The 19,909-nt window shown below is 49.2% G+C and overlaps 1 protein-coding gene across 1 annotated transcript; it reads left to right on the plus strand.

The window, feature by feature from the left end:
* The first annotated feature begins 12,015 nt into the window (after positions 1-12,015).
* Positions 12,016-19,576, plus strand: AMIGO1 (adhesion molecule with Ig like domain 1). The gene is given in 2 exon segments (XM_038541077.1): positions 12,016-12,078; positions 12,080-19,576. Coding segments are annotated over 2 exon segments (1,482 nt in total). The 3' UTR covers positions 13,499-19,576.
* The last annotated feature ends 333 nt before the right edge of the window (positions 19,577-19,909 follow it).

Consider the following 19,909-nt stretch of genomic DNA (forward strand, 5'->3'; position numbering starts at 1 on the left):
AAGAGAAGTCAAGTAAAGTGGGAGGGGAAGGTGGGGAACAGTGCAATTACAGGAAAGGAAAACAGCCTAGAAATGTGGACGTATGAGGTATTGAGAGCTTTCCTAATATCACAGTCCAAATTACAGAGTTAAAGTCACACGGTCCTATTTCTAGAGTTAGCCAAAGCCCTGAGAGTCGCCTCATCTTCGTTTCATAGAGAGGGAATCAAGGACCAGAGTGATGAAGGAGCAGGTCCACCGTCACAGAGGGAGTCAGGGGGAGGACTAGAACCCAGAACTCTCAAGTCCCAGACCAGCATTCTTTGCACTTTTCTTCTCTGCTTACAGGTCTGATGGGAACCACTCAGTTCTAACAGTTGGAGCAGCAGATGTAATTAGGATACTAAGTACTGGAGAGTGTGCTCCCTGAGGACCTATCTCTCCATGACCTTGGCCAACCCCCAAGCCTCCCTGAAAGCCTTTCCCTGCTTCTACCAGGAGCCAGCTCCCATCACCCACCAGGGTCTGACACAAACAGCCTGTCTGGGGTGAGTCTCTCAATTCCAAGGTGAAGCTCGAGTGAGAACATCTCCACCCAGAGCTCCAGAGTATCTGGGAAGGGAAAGTCTCCAGACTGGAAAGGCATGGAAATTTCCTTGAACCCAGAAGCATGCTTGGAATAGTATCAACTGCCGCATCACCACTCCAGCCTGGCCTTGTTAGTGAGGCAAGCCACAATCAGGAGATAATTAGCTTGCTGTTATTTATTCCCTACACTAATCAGCAGCCCACTGCTTGCACAGCAGAGAGGGCTCCCCCACCCCCCCACCCTGAGCTGTGGGGGTTCTCAGGGACCTTTAGTTACCAGCCAGGAAACAAGTAGCAGACAAAGGGCTGGGGAGAGGGGGAGAGAGAGGAGGATCCCCCACCACAGGACCTGAGCACCAACCACAGGACCTGGGCGCCGCAGGCTTCCACACAGCACAGAGCTCCCTGGGGAGAGGCAGCCCTGGGATCACCAGGAGCCCCAGGCAGTGCAACACCCCTCTTCGTTTTGGTCTTGGGGTTGGGCTCTGGTCGATAAAGGGCAGCTGGCCTTCAGCTCCTTGTTCTGCCTCACTGCAGTCAAATTGCCTTTTTCCAAGGCGACTTTCAAAAAAAAAAAAGATGACATTTATCAAAGCCTGCTGAGTGGTGACCTTGGTGGGAGGGAGAGAGGGCGGGTGTACTTTCTGTGGAAGCAGGCAAAGAAAATAAGAGAAACCTGGAGGGAAGGAAATGCTTTCAAACCTCAAAGTTTTTGGAACAATCACAGAGAGATGGCTGGAGGTTTGAGGATAGCCACTCCGTGCTCACCAGCACTCTGTCCTGCCTCCTTCCTCATCCTCACCAGCACATTCTCACTGGCAGTCCTGTCATTCCAGCCCAAATAGGAGACCAAAGGTGCTCCATTCAAATAACAATCTTGGGTAAGGGCTCAGATCTGTGACTTGATTGATAACTTCACGAGATACTGAAGCTTAGGTCAGTAGTAATTCCAAAATGTCTCTACAGCACAAGCTAGGAGGCTGCCATTTGGTTGGAAGGTAGAAGTAAGGGGAGGTGAAAGGCTTGCCCTGAAGCTATGTTTGCATAGCAAGCCCATCGGGGTTGTTTCCATATATTGTACATCTTTCTGGAATGGTGTAGATAAAGCCCTTTGATGCCACTTCTTGGCCCCATTGCCACCCAGAGGACTTTGGGGGACATCTGGTCAACCTCCACCCTTACACAGGAATCCCTACAAGTTTGCTTAATACTCTTCTCTGGCTTTCTAAGCCCTCTTTATACATGGGCTCATATATTACCTGTCACCATGTATCATGACCACCTGTGTCTCAGTTTCCTTCACCAAACCATGATACTTGAGAACAGAGACAGTTTCTTATGTGTCTACCTTCATATTGCCATTTTTCTACTCCTAAACACTCTCAGGACTTCTTGCTATATATGAATGAGGTGTGTGTAATAGAATGAATGAACAAACACGTGAAAGGACATCTATGCAAAGTAGTCATCCAGCCTCTGCTTGAATGCTTCCTGCAATGGGGAGATCATTACCGCAAGATGGAAAAGATCCATTACTGGACATTTGAAATGTCAGAAGATGTTTCTGTCCATGGGATAGAAATCTGCTTCTCTGACACTTCTACCCAGTAGCACACTTCTTCCCTTTAGAGGCCCAGAAGAACAGAGAAGTCCTCCACCTAGGATTCCACGGATGAGCCTTATGAGATCTCTGCCCCCAAGAAATGTGTGTAAAATTGTGTGTGCCCATGTGCTTAGGGGGAGGGAATCCACTGGTTTCACCAACGAGTCTGTGTTACCGAATTTTACAGCCACACTACATTTGTTTACTCCCTCTTCCCCATGAAAATGTATATTAGACAAACCAAGCAGCTTCAAAATGCTTGCTTTTGTAAATTTTTCCCTCCTTACTCTTCCAAAGAAAGCAGATCTGGACTATGTGTCATGAGCAAAATTAACTCTGCTACTCTAACCACAGATGATTGGATGGGGATCAATTCACATATTCAAGTGGACCAGGTATGGGAGGGACACACAGGAGGCTGAAGGAAAGGGTTTGATAGGACTTCTGCTCCAAAGGGTTCTCCATACTGGATGGCAGCAATCTGGCTCATTCAAAGCCTCTTACTGGGGAAGCACACATCCTAGTGGTACCCACAGAAGGTAGGTACATCTGGGCCTACAAACCTCTTTCTGCCATTTCAGACCACTATTTCAGCTCTCCAAGTCTTAGAAACATTGTGTTCACAACTCCTATAGCTAATAAAGCACCTCCCTAGCTACAGTAAACCTCTCGGTGGGACCCTGCAAGCCACCTGTCTTCGGAGCACTATGAGGGGTAACTCTTCTATATGGTTCCAAAGATTCTGACTAATCCACAACCTTTCAACTTCCCGAAGTGGTTATTATGACGTCCTCCCAAAGTAGAAGGTCTCATTGTTAAAGCACCCTTCATACATGAACTACCAAAGGATTCACATGCATTCTCATTTAATCCTCATGAAACTCCTTTATTTTCTATTTTTTAAAAAAGATTTTATTTATTTATTAAGAGACAGAGAAAGGGGGGTGGGCAGAGGCAGAGGAAGAAGCAGGCTCTCCATGGAGCAGGGAGCCCAATGCGGAGCTTGAACCCAGGACCCGGGGGTCATGACCTGAGCCAAAGGCAGATGCTTAACTGACTGAACCACTCAGGTGCCCCACGGAACTCCTTTAACAGTGGTTTTCAAATTTAGGGGTACCAAGAATCACTGGGCTTCTTACAAACAGATTCCCAAGCCCCCATCCCCAGAAGTTCTAAGCAGGTCTAAAGTGGCCTCAAAATCCTCTTTTTAATCAAGTTCCTTGGAGATTTCTGGTGCAAACAGCCTGAGGCCCACCCAGGGAGAACATGACCCTAAAGGGTAATGTTTCCTAATTGTCCTGATGATCAAAATGCTTTCTAGACTCCTCCTCAAAGATTTCTAGTTCTGTGGCTCAGGGGCTCTGGAATTTGTACTTTTAATTGAATAGGTATTACAACTTCCATTCTATAGATGAGAAAGCCGAGGCTCAGAGTAATTTATCCATAGTCTTATAACTAGCTGATGACAAGGGTGAAATTAGAACCCAGCTCTCTTGACACTCAGTCCAATGCTCTTTCTACTAGGCCACAGAAGCCACCACCTATATAGAGACCTGAATGTAACAGCCAATAGATAGATGTTTGTTAAATTGAATAGAATCCACATATATACTTTCTAGGTCCTGGGGGAAAGAGATGATTTCTAAGGCATATTTGCATCCCACTCCACCCAGCCTCACCCCAAGGCATACAACACAGTGGTCTGCCCGAGGGGTTCCACAGATGTTTGTGAGAGAATGCATTATGATATGATTACTGGACTGTGTATCATTCCATCAGCTACCTCTGGCTGTGCTCCAGGCTGTAAATGAGCTGTCCAAAACTGAACCTGATATTCCTGCTCTGGTCTGGCCCTAACTGAGCATAGCAGGAGCTTCTTTGCCCATGGTTTTAAAGGAACTACTACTGCCTGTTCTGGGAAGTTGGGCCTTGCCCTTCTTGCGGGTCTAGTTCTGTGTGTCCTCACAGAACTAATAGGAACTGACTCCATTTTGCTAACCCTGGGCCCTCCTCAACATCTTCAGCTTCTACTATGAATCCTAATCCTAGCCTCCCACTCATTAACACATAGAATCCTGCTAGGCTCAAAGTCTGGGCCCGGAACCCCTGGAGAACCTGGGCCACAGATTCAGATTTCTCCTGTTTCTATTTGCTTTGCATTGTCCCAGGAAGTGGTATCATCAGAATCCCAAACAAGGATGAAGGATGCAGCCCACTCCTACCTCCTCACACTTATAGAGCACCTACTACATGTTAGAGACTATGTTAGGTACATGAACTCAGTGAATCCCCACAACAAATCCATTAGGTAGGGCATCTTACTGTACCCATTTTACAGGTTAAGTAATAGCTCAAGTCACACAGTGAGTAGCAGAGCTTGAATATGATCCCAAGAAGCCTGGCTCCAGAGACTATCTCTTAACCACAAAGCAAGACTCCCTCTCCAGGTTAACTCAGGCCTGCTGTGAACCAGCTTGTGAACTTGACTGCTAAGGTATCTTCTAGGCCTGGTAGTCTAAATGCCTGTCATTATGGGTATGGGCCAGACAGGCTAACATTATGATTATTAGCCTTAGAATCAGCTAAAAACAGTTTAAGTGGTTAAAGAGTAGAAACTTCAAGCATAAATGAATAGCTAAGGATACAAAAGGCATGATTAGAGGAAAAAGATTAACTCGGAGAGTTAGTCAAATGGTCTTAGATAAGGGAGAAAAACCCTCAGCAGTAAACTTAACGTAGTTTAACTATAAACCTTCCCCAAATTACAACAGCACTGACTTCCTAAACTAGAATATTAACTTCCCAAATATAATGCAAACTAATCAAGGATTCATATGATAAGAATTCAGTGATAAATCTCACATTAGTTAGAATTTAATTTTAGATATAAAGGCTTTAGAAATGCCTAGATGGTTCAGTGGTTAAGCATCTGCCTTTGGCTCAGGTCGTGATCCTGGGATCAAGCCCCGCATCAGGCTCTCTGCTCAGCGGGGAGTCTGCTTTTCCCTCTGTTCCTCTCCCCCCTCAACCCCCTCCCCCCGCCCCTGCCTTGTGTTCTCTCTCTCTCAAATAAATAAATAAATAAATAAATAAATAAATAAACAAACAAACAAATATCTTTAAAAAGGGGGGCACCTAGGTGGCTCAGCAGTTGAGCATCTGCCTTTGGCTTAGGTTGTGATCCTGGGGTCCTGGGATGGAGTCCCGGTCAGGCTCCCTGCAGGGAGCCTCTATCTCCCTCTGCCTGTGTTTCTGCTTCTCTCTCTGTGTCATTCATGAAAAAAATAAATAAAATCTTTTTTTAAAAAATCTTTAAAAAAAGTAAAACCTTTAGAAATCCAGAGAGCGGGTTGTATGTACAGGAAAATAAAATATTTCTAGACTGATGGCAAAATTTCTTAATGAAAAAAATCCTAAACTCCCTTTAGAGGACCCCCTGGTTATCCAGGTTCACATGGCAGGAGCTCGGAGGAGTCTTATAACAATGCCTTGGAACAAAATCTTCCATCTCTGGGATGTCTGTCTGGTCAGCGGCAGGGTGAATGTGGTGGTGGAACCCCACCCGTAAAGGCGGAGATAACATTTTGTGCCATGAATTTATTTGTCAGCAATATTTCAAAGATGCATTTATTCTGATGACTCAGTGCTGGGCTATTTTGAGACATCCATATGTGAGTGTCAAGAGTCAAGAAAGTGTTCGTGATTTAGCCATCAGGAACGATCCTTCGCCTACGGAAGGAGAATAAAACCCTGACCAAGAGCACAAGCTGTAAATTGAATAAGGTGCTCTCAGATTTATTTGACAGACCTGAAAAGCCCAGGACACTCAAAGGTGTCTATGGCACCCCTCCACCTGCACCAACCATTCCTCTTTTGTCCATAGTTAATATTCCTATTCTTATGGCTTCTCCCGATCAAGTGGAGCCATGGTTGAGGTGGAAGTGGGTAAGGAATAGAAAGGCAGTCAATAGTGGGTGGGAATACTAATGGGCAATTGAAAAGGTTAAAAGAATCAGTGAAATGAGTGATAGTTTATGAAAGTGGGTGGGGGATGGCAACAGGAATCCTCCAAACTGAGCACCTTTAGGGAGAAACCACAAATGGCAACATGAGTGAACTGCTAGATACTGAAAGGGCTCAGCCCAATACTAAGGGCTCACATTTTAGCCTTTTAAGCAATACTTCACAAAGGACTAATCGTTATTGCTACCCCTCCCAGAAATAGCTTCATCTTAGAGCCCCCCTCTTTTCGGAGATACTCCAAGAACTACAAAAATAGTGCTGATATTAGTAACACCACTGGGGTTCTGTACAAAATATAAGAATGTCTCAAATAATTTTTTAAGATTATTTATTTATTTGAGAAAGAGAGAGAGCGAGAGCACACGCACACTTGGGCAGGGGAGAGGATCAGAGGGAGAGGGAGAAGCAGACTCCCCGCTGAGTAGGGTGCCTGACATAGGGTTCAATCCACACAACTCTGGGATCCTGATCTGAACCGAAGGCAGACACTTAACTGTCTGAGCCATCCAGGTCCCTCAAGAATTAGGACAATGTAGTCTAATTTGCTGGGTGCACGTAGATTAATTTTTTTTTAATTTTTTAAGTTTAAAATTTTGTTTAAAATTTGTAAACATATCTAAATTGTAAAAGTTAAACCAGTGAAGGAGATCTTATAAATCTGAATGTATGCTCCAAATACGTGATACCTTGAATGTAAGAACAAGGCATATAATTGGGCAAGGTAATTTAAACACATGGTGACAGCAAGACCAAGGGATCTCCTAACTCTTACGGAGAAAACCGGGATTTTTTTTACAAAAGTAATACTTATAAATGATAAAGCACTTTCACAAAATAACCCTATGAAGTAAGCTCAGGTTCTGTTATTGTTCCCATTTTATAGATAATGGAATGAGATTTAGTAGAACAAAGTGAAATACCCAAAGTCACACAGCCTAAATACAGCTATGATTTGTCCAAGCCCAAATCCTATGCTTATCCTTACTTCTAAAGCAGGCACTGAGACTAACATATAATAAATGTACTAATTTAATGGAATTACTTATTAACGTTAATTCAACAAACATATTTTGAGCACCTACTACTAGCCAGACCCAGGGCAAATCCCTCCTCTCAAGGAGCTTACAACTAAGCAGTCATGTAAACAGGCAAAATAGTAGGTGAGAAGTGCTATAAGGACATATACACAATGTGAAATGGATCAAAGAAAGGGACATCTACGTGCACCCAGCAAATTAGACTACATTGTCCTAAAGAAGAGTGGCCAGCCTCATGGAGTCTTTAAAACAGAGTCAAAGGTAGCTAGGGTGCTTTAATTCCTCCAGTATTCTCTAGTTTTGATTCTGATAGCCAGTATGTACTAGCTATTAAGAAAAGAAAAAAAAAAAACTACTTCTAGTGTAGAGAAAATTAATTCATCTAGTCCCATAACCTGGTAGACATATCCAACCTCTTTTGCTCAAATGCTGAGCTGCCCAAACAATCTTCCAAATTGTATTTAGGAACATTGGGTTGATCCCTTCCAGCAAGATGAAATAAATACTCACTATAAATAACCTGTTTATCCTATCAAGTTCTTCTTTTTATTGTGAATTAATAGATAGTTATTCTGGCCTAGAAAGCAGCTGTGGGAGAGTTAGCTTCAGTCAATTCTCTGAGCCAGTGCTATCCAATGGAACTTTCCACTATTCTATTCAATAGGGTAGCTAGCCACATGTGGCTATTGAACATTTGAAAGGCGTCTAGGGAAACTGAAGAGGTGATTTACAATGTTGTTTAATTTTAATTAATTTAAACGACCACATGTAGCTAGTGCCTACCGATTTGGACAGCACGGCTCTAGATCCTTGCTACTCAAACTGTGGTCTGTGAACTAGCAAGGTCTACGTCACCTTATTAGTTTGTTAGAAATACAGACTCTCCGGACACCTGGGTGGCTCAGAGGTTAAGTGTCTGCCTTTGGCTCAGGGCATGATCCTGGAGTTCCGGGATCGGGTCCCACATCGGGCTTCCTGCGTGGAGCCTGCTTCTCCCTCTGCCTGTGTCTCTGCCTCTCTCTCTGTGTCTCTCATGTGTAAATAAATAAAATCTAAAAAAAAAAAAAAAAAAAAAAAACAGACTCCCAGGTCCTACCCTAGGCCTCTTTGATTCAAAACTGTATGTTAGCAAGATCTGTATGCACAATAAAATTTGAAAATGGCATGGTTACTTCTGGATGAGCTGGATGAAAAAGGATTGACTGGGATCCCTGGGTGGCGCAGCGGTTTGGCGCCTGCCTTTGGCCCAGGGCGCGATCCTGGTGACCCAGGATCGAGTCCCACGTCGGGCTCCCGGTGCATGGAGCCTGCTTCTCTCTCTGCCTGTGTCTCTGCCTCTCCTTCTCTCTCTCTGTGTGACTATCATAAATAAATAAAGGAAAAAAAAAAAAAGTCTGCTAGTAAGCTTTAAAAAAAAAAAAAAAAGAAAAGAAAAAGGATTGACTGAGGACCCTATCTGTGGTGACCTCTCTGAAATGCAGACATCCACACTTGAGACTGGTGTCCAGCATGAAGGGCCTTCTTTCTTTGTATCTGTCTCTCCTTGGGGAAACATGACCCCATGTTTCCCCATCCCTAGAACATGGGATCTAGGGAAAGTTAGTATAGAATATGCGGAGGGGGATGGAATGGGAAGAGCATGTGTTTCATGGGGATACCTATACATAATAAATGATATACAGAATAAATGATCCCTTGATAATGACTGAATATGGATGATGGGTATATGAGAGTTCATTGTACTATTTTCTCTACTCTGTGTATATTTGAAATTTTTCAAAATAAAAAAATAGATATGATTTCAAAGATGATGTGAGTGATAACCTCCAAGATGGCCCCCAATGATCCTCTCCTTCTGGTATCCATGCCTTTGCATAGTCTTCTTTCATATTGAATCAGGGCTGGTCCATATGACCAAGATGGAGATAGCAGGCCTGACTTTGGAGAGCTAGGTCATTGGGACTTCTGCCTTGCTCTCTGTTGGCTCTCTTTCTCTCTTTTAAGATCTATTAATTTATTTATTCATGAGAGACACAGAGAGAGAGCCAGAGACATAGGCAGAGGGAGAAGCAGGCTCCCAGCAGGGAGCCCAATGTGGGACCTGCTCCCCAGACCCAGGGCCACACCCTGAGCAGAAGGCAGACGCCCTACTGCTGAGCCACCCCGGCGTCCCTCTCTTGGATCTCTTGCTCTAAAGGCTGTCAGCTACCATGCTGTGAGGACACTCAAGCAGTCTTGTAGTGAGGCCTTTATGGAGAGGAGCCAAGGCCTCCTACCAACAGCCAGCTGCAAGAACGAGCCATGTAGCAAGCCTCCATGGAGTTGATTTTCTAGCCCCAGTCAAACCTTCCCATGACTGCAGTTCCATCTGACATATGACTGCAATTTCATGAGAGGCCTCCAGGCCAGAACTGCCTGCCAGGTTACACCTGAATCTCTGACCAACAGAAACTGTGAAAGGCACTGAATATATATAGTTGTATTAAGCCACTGAATTTTGGGGTAATTTGTTATGCAGCAATAGAGTACTGTTTCGACGTCATCTCAGTATTTCCTACTCCCTGAAAACTCTCTCCACCTTATCATCAATGCTTCCAATGAACAGGAAAAGACCTTTCACACTGTGCATATGTTAACGTGCTAATACCCCTTGAAGAGATAGTACATTCACTTAAATTCAATGTAAAACATATGTGACAAATATAAATTCTTTCTTTTTAAAACTTAGCAGGTTAATGTATTGAGACATTAATTTCAGTCTTGCTCCTGCTGTTGTAAGAGACTGGAAAGAATAAAAAGGTAATTTCTCAGGCTCTATCATCCCAAGAATAGCTATAGTCTTGAGTTATAAGGTCTAAGGTCTCCTTACATCTCCCTCAGTCCATGTCCACCCCCCCACCCCACCGCCACCCTACACTGATTATCAGCTTCTTGATCAGAGGGTCCTGGGATCCAGCCCCATCAGGGTCTCTGGTCAGCAGGGAGCCCGCTTCTTCCTCTCCCTCTGCCCCTCCACTCCACTCATTCTGTTTCTCTAATAAATAAAAAATCTTAAAAAGAAAACAGCTTCTTGGTGTTAAAGAAGACCACCACCCTGACCGCCCCCCCCCCCCCCCCCCCCCCCCCCCCCCCCCCCCGCCATCCCAGCTTTTCTTGGGGATTAGGTAATAAACAAACTATGTTAGAATTGCTCCATAAGGGGAGGGGAAAGAACTGGTCCTGGTTCAGGAAGAGGGCAAGCAGCCAGGCCAAAGGGATGAATGGCTTTCCCCGGCCAGCCGGAAAGGTTCTGGAATTTCCAGAAGTAGAAGGTTGTCCCTGGCTTGTAGGAAGTGTGTGTGTGTGTGTGTGTGTGTGTGTGTGTGTGTGTGTGTGTCAGGGATGCAGTAGGGATCGCTTCATGGGAAAACTGGGCACGTGGGATCGGGGGGCCTGGCCGTACACCAAAGACCGCACCTACCCCTTTACCTCCACTCCGGCCCACCTGCCCGGCCCGCTGTGCGAGCGTACCCGTCGGGGTACCCCGGGGGTGGGGGCATAGTAGCGAGACTGAGACACACACGGAAACAAGGCTCTTCCCAAACCTTTCCCCAAATCTTTGAGACTTCACAGCCCTAGAGAGAGAAGTGGGGGAACCTCAGAACGTGACTAATGAATCTCCCGCCAACACTGACAGGCGGGAGCCGAGCCAGATTTCTTTAATTTGTAGGATTCCAAGACGTGTGACGCTCCCTGCCCCGGAGTCCCCGGCAGCGAAGTCACTCCGGCTCGACCCAGCTTGGCCGGGAGCGGCTCCGGTCGGGGCAGGGGGGGCGGGGGGCGAGCGGAGCAGGCGGCCGGACCCCCGCCCCCGCGCCCCCCCCCCGCGCCCTGCGGCCCCCGCGCCCCCCGCGCCCCCCGCGCCCGGGGGAGGGGCACCGGCGCGCGGCCGCTCGGCTCCGACACAAACACACGCACGTGCGCCCCGCCCCCGCCGCGCACGCGCCCCGAGGCTCCGGCGGCTGCGACGGGCGCGCGCGCGGTGCTCGCTGCCCCCACGCCGCTCCTCGGCTCGGCTCGCGGCGCCTCCCGCTCCCGGCCGGCTGCCCGCTCGGCTCCACGCCGGCCCCGCGGCCCCGGAGGCGGGGGGTGGGGGGCGGCGGGCCCTGCGGGTGCAGCGGGCGAGGCGGCGCGGAGCCGGCCGGCGCCCGGAGGCGATGGGGCCGAGCGCGGGCCGCTGCGGGAGGCGGGCGCCGCGACAGGCCGGCGGGTGAGGCGCCGCGGGCGGAGGCCGCGACGGAGCTCCCGGACCCGCCATGGGCTGAGACGCGTCCTTGCGAGCAGGTGCGGTGACCAGCGGCCCCGGGGTGCCCGCCGCGCAGGCCCCGGGGACCCCAGCCCCGGGAGCGGCCCTCCCCGCCCAGCCGGCGCCCCGCGGACCCCTGACCCCGCTGACCCCGCGGTCGAGGCGCCCCCCCCGCCCCCCGCCCCGCAGCCCTGGGACCCCAGCCCGGAGGCCCGGCGCCCGCCTCTCGGCTCCGTTGGGAGCCCACCGCCTGCGCAGCGCTTGGGAGCCCCGCGGCTCCTTTCCCTTCGAGCCCCACGTAGAGGGGGAGGGGGAATGTGACGGGGGGGGGGGGAGCGAGGGGGGGTCAGTGCTACCTTCGCGAGCCCTCGTGGCCCCACACCCGCCACTGTCTCCCTTAAGCCTGCAGTGAAAGTGACCCTTCCTTATCCCACCAGAACATGCCCGGGTGACTCTCCCAGATCTTCCTAGTGGCCTTCCTCGCCCTTCCCAGTGACACTATGCAACCCCAGCGTGACCCTCGAGGCCTCTGGCTCCTGCTGCTGTCCTTGTTCCCGCTCCTCTTTCGAGGTGGCCAGGGCCGGCCGTCCTGTGGTTAGCTGTCCTGCTGCCTGCCTGTGCGCCAGCAACATCCTCAGCTGCTCCAAGCAGCAGCTGCCCAACGTTCCCCACTCCTTACCCAGCTACACCGCGCTGTTAGACCTCAGCCACAACAACCTGAGCCGCCTGCGGGCCGAGTGGACCCCCACACGCCTGATCCACCTGCAGTCCCTGCTCCTGAGCCACAACCACCTGAATTTCATCTCCTCCGAGGCCTTTTCCCCAGTGCCCAACCTGCGCTACCTGGACCTCTCCTCCAACCAGCTGCGAACACTGGACGAGTTCCTGTTCAGCGAACTGCAGGCGCTGGAGGTGCTGCTGCTCTACAATAACCACATCATGGCAGTGGACCGCTGCGCCTTCGATGACATGGCCCAGCTACAGAAACTCTACTTGAGCCAGAACCAGATTTCCCGCTTCCCTCTGGAACTGGTCAAGGAAGGAGCCAAGCTACCCAAACTAACTCTCCTGGACCTGTCCTCCAACAAGCTGAAGAACTTACCGTTGCCCGACCTGCAGAAGCTGCCCGCCTGGATCAAGAATGGGCTGTACCTCCATAACAACCCCCTGCACTGCGACTGTGAGCTCTACCAGCTGTTTTCACACTGGCAGTACCGGCAGCTGAGCTCCGTGATGGACTTCCAGGAGGACCTGTACTGCATGAGCTCCAAGAAGCTGCACAATGTCTTCAACCTGAGTTTTCTCAACTGCAGCGAGTACAAGGAGCGGGCCTGGGAAGCGCACCTGGGTGACACCTTGACCATCAAGTGTGACACCAAGCAGCAGGGGATGACCAAGGTGTGGGTGACACCAAGCAATGAACGGGTGTTAGATGAGGTGGCCAACAGCACAGTGACAGTGTCCAAGGATGGCAGTCTTCATTTCCAGCAGGTGCAGGTTGAGGATGGGGGTGTGTATACCTGCTACGCCATGGGGGAGGCTTTCAATGAGACACTGTCTGTGGAGTTGAAAGTGTATAATTTCACCCTGCACGGCCACCATGACACCCTCAACACAGCCTATACCACCCTAGTGGGCTGTATCCTCAGTGTGGTCCTGGTCCTCATATACCTGTACCTTACCCCTTGCCGATGCTGGTGCCGGGGTGTCGAGAAACCGTCCAGCCATCAAGGAGACAGCCTCAGTTCGTCCATGCTTAGTACCACACCCAACCACGATCCCATGGCTGGTGGGGACAAGGATGATGGTTTTGACCGGCGGGTGGCCTTCCTGGAACCTGCTGGTCCCGGACAGGGTCAAAACGGCAAGCTCAAGCCAGGCAACACCCTGCCTGTGCCCGAGGCAACAGGCAAGGGCCCTCGGAGGATGTCGGATCCGGAGTCGGTCAGCTCGGTCTTCTCTGATACACCCATTGTGGTGTGAGCAGGATGGGTTGGTGGGGAGATTCCGCCCCAGGAGAGGTAATGCACCCCTGAAGGATATGAGGGGATGGAAGAGAGAGCTGGCTGCCCAAGGGAGTGGGTTCCCCCGACCTTGAGGGAATTGGTCACGGGTACCATAGCTAGCAAGACCTCAACCACGGTGTGGCCGCCACGACTTTCCATATGGATATACTAATCCTCAGGCAAGTGCTACCCCCTTACCCAAAGCCCTGGGAATTCTCAACCTGGTAGAGGAAGAGGAGCATGTCTGAGTTGGGTGGGAATGAGGAAGGGGTGGGGGGAAGAGCAGATTCCCTAAACTTTTTCGAGGTCATCCTTAGCTCCTTAAGAGAAAATCATTTTGGGGGAAAAATTTTTTTTGCTATCTCTGCCCACCCACACCTGTGATGTGTGTGCTGGGGGGTGGATCTTCCACGGGAGCCACCCTGGGGAAGAGCTGTAGTATCTTCTTTGGCCAGGAAGTCACACTTCACAGCCGGGGAAATTGGAAAAGCCTTTGGCAAAATGAATCGGGAAAAGGCTGAGACCTCAATCAATAACGCTCCCCAAAGCTGTCGTGATTTCCCACCAATGCCTCTTTCCCAACGAGTCCTGGATGGATGGATCTTTGCGGGAGCCTGGCCTGTTGCCTATCAGATATGGCAACAATGTGAGGTGTGGTATCTGTGCCAAGCCCTGGAACCAGTGACCCAGAGGGAGACAGCATGAACTGAGGGGTCTATGTCACGGCATAGGTGCCAGCACAAAACTTGTAGATGGGGGATAAACTCCAGATTTGCTAATTCTCCGGTTGGTGAAATCCTTGGTTAGTTAGCATTTGGTTCCCAGCGCCTATGTGTCAGACCAGGGTGGGGGCTGCTGAAGGCAGAGCTTTTATGGATGCTTGCCTCAGACCCGGGATGTGGGGCCACGTCAGCAGTGGGAGGAGGAGGAGGGCAAATCAGCCTCTGTTATGTAGCGTCCAGCTGGGCCTACCAGATTCCCTGATGCCATCTCTTCTCTCAGCTTCTTAGCAAGCTCAGGTGGGATTGAGTTTTCCCTGATATGCTGCTCTGCAAATGGAGGAACCCTGGAAGGTCTGGCCCCAGCTGCGTTAGACTGGGCTTGGGGACGGAGGGGACCAGTTATGTGTCTTCTCTATGTTGGCAAAGCAGCCTTGGTCCCCTCTTAGGTCTCATCCTGCTGCAAAGCTGAAGCATGGGATTTCATCATCCAAGGGGTTGGAATTGGGTGGTGGTCTCTGCCCCAGCATGGCAAGTTGGAGTGCAGCTTAGAGCTCGGCCCCTCTCCACAAGGTTCCAGGCAGTCTTGTAGCAGAGACAGTGGCACTAAACTTTCAGAAGGGAAGTTCTGCTGCCGGCAGCCCTCTCAGCCAGAGGTTTGTGCTGTTGGGGTGGTCAGGCCAGAGGAGCTTAAGAACAGGCCCAACATTCCATTCCATCCAGGGTTGTGGAATACTCTGGGCACAGAGATGACTGCACCCTTTGACTATACCGCAGGTCCAGGGAGATACCTGGGTGCTCCAAGCTCTGGCAAGGGGATGAGAGGAGCAAAGGTGAAAATGTTCTCTGACGTTGGTCTTTTTCAGTGTCTCCCCTTCTCCCAACCAAGCTCCCTGTCCATTGGAAGTTCTCCAGATCTTCTAGCTTTCTGACCTGCTCTTTAAGGTTCCAAGAGGTGTCCTCTCCCTACAGGTGAGGGATGCTTGCTAGGAGGGCCTGACTCCCGCTGCCTATTAAGATTGGGAAAGGGGACTGGAACTCACCATCTTCCCTTGTCTGTTCCTGGGATGTCAAGACTGCTGTCCATCCTTTATTAGTAACCTCATTTGTCAAGAGGTGCAGCATTTCCCTCAAGTACTTGCATGCTCCTAGGTATGCATGCTTCTAGGTGTGCATGCACACTAGCACCTTGACTTCCATCAGGACAGTGACTCTTTAGTCCCCACTAATTTCCCCTGTCACAGTGGGTTCCATCTATGAGCACAGCTTTGTGCAGACAACTTTCTTGCCCTATAGGAGAGACAGTGACTACGCCAGGCTCCCCAGATACAAACTCTTGTACTTTTCGTTTCCAAACTCCCTGAAGCTTTACCTAGCATCTCCCTGGCACTGAATAACTTCTCTGCAAAGGCTGGAGTTAGGAGAACCACAGGTTGAAGACCTGAGGAAAAGGGATGATGGGGGACTGGCCAGGTCTTCAGACCCCTCAGAAACCTCCTTTGGATAGAAGGTAATATATATGAGAAATAAATGGAGAACTGGGTCAGTGATGGACCCAGAAGGAAACTGGCAGGGGAACAAGCAGCTAGAAGTTATTCTTCCTGTGTTAGCTGCCCTGGAAAGACAGGGGCATGAAGGAAAAGTTGTCTTGTTGTATATTCCAGAGACTTCTGAGGATTTGTCACTGGAGCTATAGTAACCAGGCCACCCTCCTCAGACTTACTAGGGAACCTGGGAAAATCTCATCTCTCTGTAGTTCCCCACTAGGCACCAGCTAGGGCTTTGACAATCTTTAAAATAAATGTCAAATGAAATTGGCCTTCTAGAACATTCGGAGCTCCTGAGGACTAGGAAGGCCTTTTTCTTCAGAAGTACTACCCAGTTCAGGGAATAAGAAAAGACCCTGAGGCTCTAAGTCTCCCTACTATATCCATGAAGTAGCCTCCTTGTTTGAAAGACTGGTAGATATGTCTGGCTGCCCCACCAAGAGACTGAACTGATTGGCCTCTTCCCATGGTTTCAGTTGGTAGAACCCAAAGGTAAGCTTTCCACATGGGGGATTAGGTACTCAGCCTATATAAGCTCACGAGAACGTTGTGTAGGAAACTGCCAGTTCTGGTTATAAGAGAAGGCTGAGAAATCACTCCCTCCCTTCTTCCACCCTGCACCCATAAACCAGACATGTCTCCCAGGAAGCAGGTGTCCCTGGAGACAGAATATGACAGGGCTCTACAATCTGTCTGTGTGATTATTTGTGATCTTTTTTTTCTTTGCCTGTATTTATGGGGCTCCTAGGAAGGGGCCTGGAGAGGGTACACCCCACCTGGGGACAGTAAAGCCAACTGATTCCAATTTTCTGTGTGTTCTTACCTCTGTACTTCCTTGTGGCCCTGCTGGCAAAGCAAGCAGGCCTTCCTGTGTCCAGGACCCTGCCCCTCGCACTTATGTACACCCAGGCTGGCAAATCTTGGAGCCTCTGGGCTCTGAAAACTAGACTATGATCATTAAACCTGGCTTGAGTCTCTGTTCTGGCAGTCTGTGACTGGTTTATCTTTCTTTTCAGCCTGTGGGTGGGGCTCGCTGTACCTCATAAGTGTGTGCCCTAAGGAGAGGATACCTAAATGCTGTTATAAAGGCAAGAGTAGAATCCACATCCAGGCATGAAAATAGACCAGGGTCAAGGAACTTTGACCTGAGAGTAAATACGGTAGGCTCTGCAGGCCATGAACACTCCGTTACAGCTGCTTAGCCGTGCCATGGGAGCAGGAAGGCTGCCCCAGACAGTATATAAACTGATGATTGTGGCCCTGTTCCAGTAAAACTTTATTTACAGACATTAAAATTCGAATTTCATATCATTTTAACATGGCTTTTGAGTTTTTTCAACAATTTAAAAATGTAAGAACTCTTATTAGCTCACAGACCATACAAAACCCAGCTGTGGGCTGGTTTTAACCAGCAAAGGATAGTTTCCCAACCTGATAGATTCTCAAAAGAAATGTTACTGATGCTGTAGCAGGAGAGAGTTTAGAAATTCCTTAACCTGTGGCTACTCCCTGTAGATAATGAAGTCTTTCTGGATCCCTGGGGAGGAAGATCTGCCTCCCCACAGAGTTCTCTTAAAAGTCTAGATGAAGCCTACTAACTGTGCTATGGAAAAACGCTTGCACTGGATTAAAAGAATTGGTGGAAAGTAGCTAGCTCAGTTTCAGTATTTTGATTATTACCTGTATTTTTATCATACTGTAAATGGTAACTATCTTAGTTTGGCTAAAAGCATATTCATTGAATAGGCAGGTTACTATTCATTGACACTTTAATGTGTCCTAGGCATTGCAAAGAAAGAAATGCAACCCCCCACCTTCTTGGTACAGACACAGCCTATCAGAAATTGGACTGGATTCTACTAAACTCTGAACATGCATATTCTTTGGCTACTGTCTTGGTACTTCTGGAAGGGGACTGTCATGGTAGATTCCAAGAGGGGAGAGGAAATGGTATAAGGAAAAAAAGAAAACCCAGAATTTGAATCATTACCTGATTTGCTAAATTGGTAAAATCTTGACCAAAGGGCAGCCCTCCTCTGTCTGGAAAAGTTTTGTTCTCTCTGTGAGGAACCACCAAAGTGGTGAGAGGATGGAGATACCTTACTCCAGACACATCAGACAGATCAACCTTAGCAGTCCGTGAAATCACAGATGTTGATGCCAGAGTGCCCCCATAGTCTTGTAGCAGTTTTTCATTTTTTCAAAGCAGCTTTTGCTGTGGCTGATGTTGGCCAAGAAGAGGATGCTGGCAAAGAGAATGGGTCTGGGAAGACTGCTGGTGTTTCTGCCATCATGGCCTGTGCCAAGCCCTGTCTCTGAGCCTGCAAAGTCCTCGTGCTCCTTTCTCCCATTACGCCGGAGAAGTGCATGGCTGCATCTCAGCCCCCAAACCACAAGAAGTTCTCTAAGATTCTGGTCAAGACATGCGATGTTGTCGGTCATGTCTCGCAGCTCTCTCCTTAGCTCCTCTTATGTGGCATTTTGGAGGACTGGAGGAGGCTGATCGTACTGTTTGTTGCCTTGTAGAACCGAAGTTGAGAGTTCAGTTGCACCGGCCAGCCTAGTCTCCCTCTTGACTTCTCACCTCCTTCCCCTCTGCAGTTGTACTTCTTATACCACTTACCTTGGTCTCCCAGGAAACCAAGCTCCTTTCCCCATCCAAATCATAGGGACAGTTCAGACCTTTGCCTTAGGAAGGTTGGCTTTTCTGGTCTGGCGGCAGTGAGCCCATGCTCCCCCTCCCGGGGCTCGAGAGGAAGGCTAAAAAGCAGCTGCCACATCAAGCCCCTTCATCAGGCTTCCATGCTGTTGGGCAGGAAATACCAAGTGGTAAAGATGCACAGACCAGCCCTGAGGTCTTCCAGTCTATGTCCAGTTACTGTCCCAGAAACTTAGAGGGTGTGGAACTGTGGCCTGAGAACCACCCTTCTGTGAGCCAGGACATGGAACCCTGCAGGGAGACTTCCTGGCACAGGCATACAGAAGGTGAGAGTCCTTGGCCCCAAAGTTAGGGGTGTGTGTATACACATGCATGTGTAGGTGTGCAAACATGCACATAGGGTGAGGAGTGCCATACCTGGGCAGAACTCCGTGCTGCTTTCCTCTCACTTTCCGCTGCTCCCTCCCTTGGCCAGTTTATTTTTGGTGGGGTCCAGCTGGAAAGGCCCAGCTCAGTCCTGGGCATCCTTAGAAAGCGTGCCAAGAGAACTCACTAGCTGCTTTAAAGAGAGGGGTGCTGGGGGCCCCTCATGTATACTCGGTGAGACCCAAGAGTTGAATCCTCTGGTACCACAGAATGGCCTGAAGTAGCTCTTTGATCTATAGCGGAGGTTAAAAAAAATCCTCTGGGAAATTCTGACAATAGCAGGAAGATTAAAAACTGGGGCTCTTAGTCCCCGCACACTGGTGACTAGCTAAGCTTTCTGGGTGGATGGGCAGAGGGAAGGCTGCCTTATTGGAGGTATTCTGGGTTTGCTTTAAGCTTAGCCCAGAGCTGGGAACTGTCTCCTTCAAGCCGCCCCTTAGGGCAGTTCTGGGGCCCTGTCGTTCCGTCTGTCACCTATGTCTTCTCTGTGCCCATGTTGGGGAGAAATGCCAGGCTATGCCCACAACAGCTGACTAATGTCTCGTTGCTGGATCCCAGGTTAGAAAAGAAACGATAAAAAACTGAATACCGAAGCCTCTGCACTGCTGTGCTACCTACCTCTCGGTGTGCACTCCGGGTGGGCTGCTGGCAGTTCTCAAATGGAATGGAAAGTATCCTTCCCCTAATTTAACATTTAAATAGAACTGTTTTCTTGGTGTGTGTGTGTGTGTTTTAATTCCAATGAAGTCCTTTAAGGAGGAAGGGACAGATCCTACTCCAAGGAGAGAAGCCTGTGAAGGAGCTGGGGGCCATGTGTCGCAGCTCTCCACCTCCAGTGCCTGGCATGAGGGCCCGATGCAGGCCTTGCTCAGCCTGAGGCTACAGGGGAAACCAGAGGGTCAGGGTGGCAGTGTTGTGTCCATTACTGTTGCTCCTGCCTTCCTGGCCTGTCTGCTCCACTTTTCCTTCCGAAGTGCAGAATTAGGTAGGAGAGATTTAGGCAGACTTGTGACCTGCTCCATGAACTTTGGGCTGGA

This window comes from Canis lupus, chromosome 6 (genome assembly GCF_011100685.1).
Source record: "Canis lupus familiaris isolate Mischka breed German Shepherd chromosome 6, alternate assembly UU_Cfam_GSD_1.0, whole genome shotgun sequence".
NCBI classification, from domain to species: domain Eukaryota; kingdom Metazoa; phylum Chordata; class Mammalia; order Carnivora; family Canidae; genus Canis; species Canis lupus.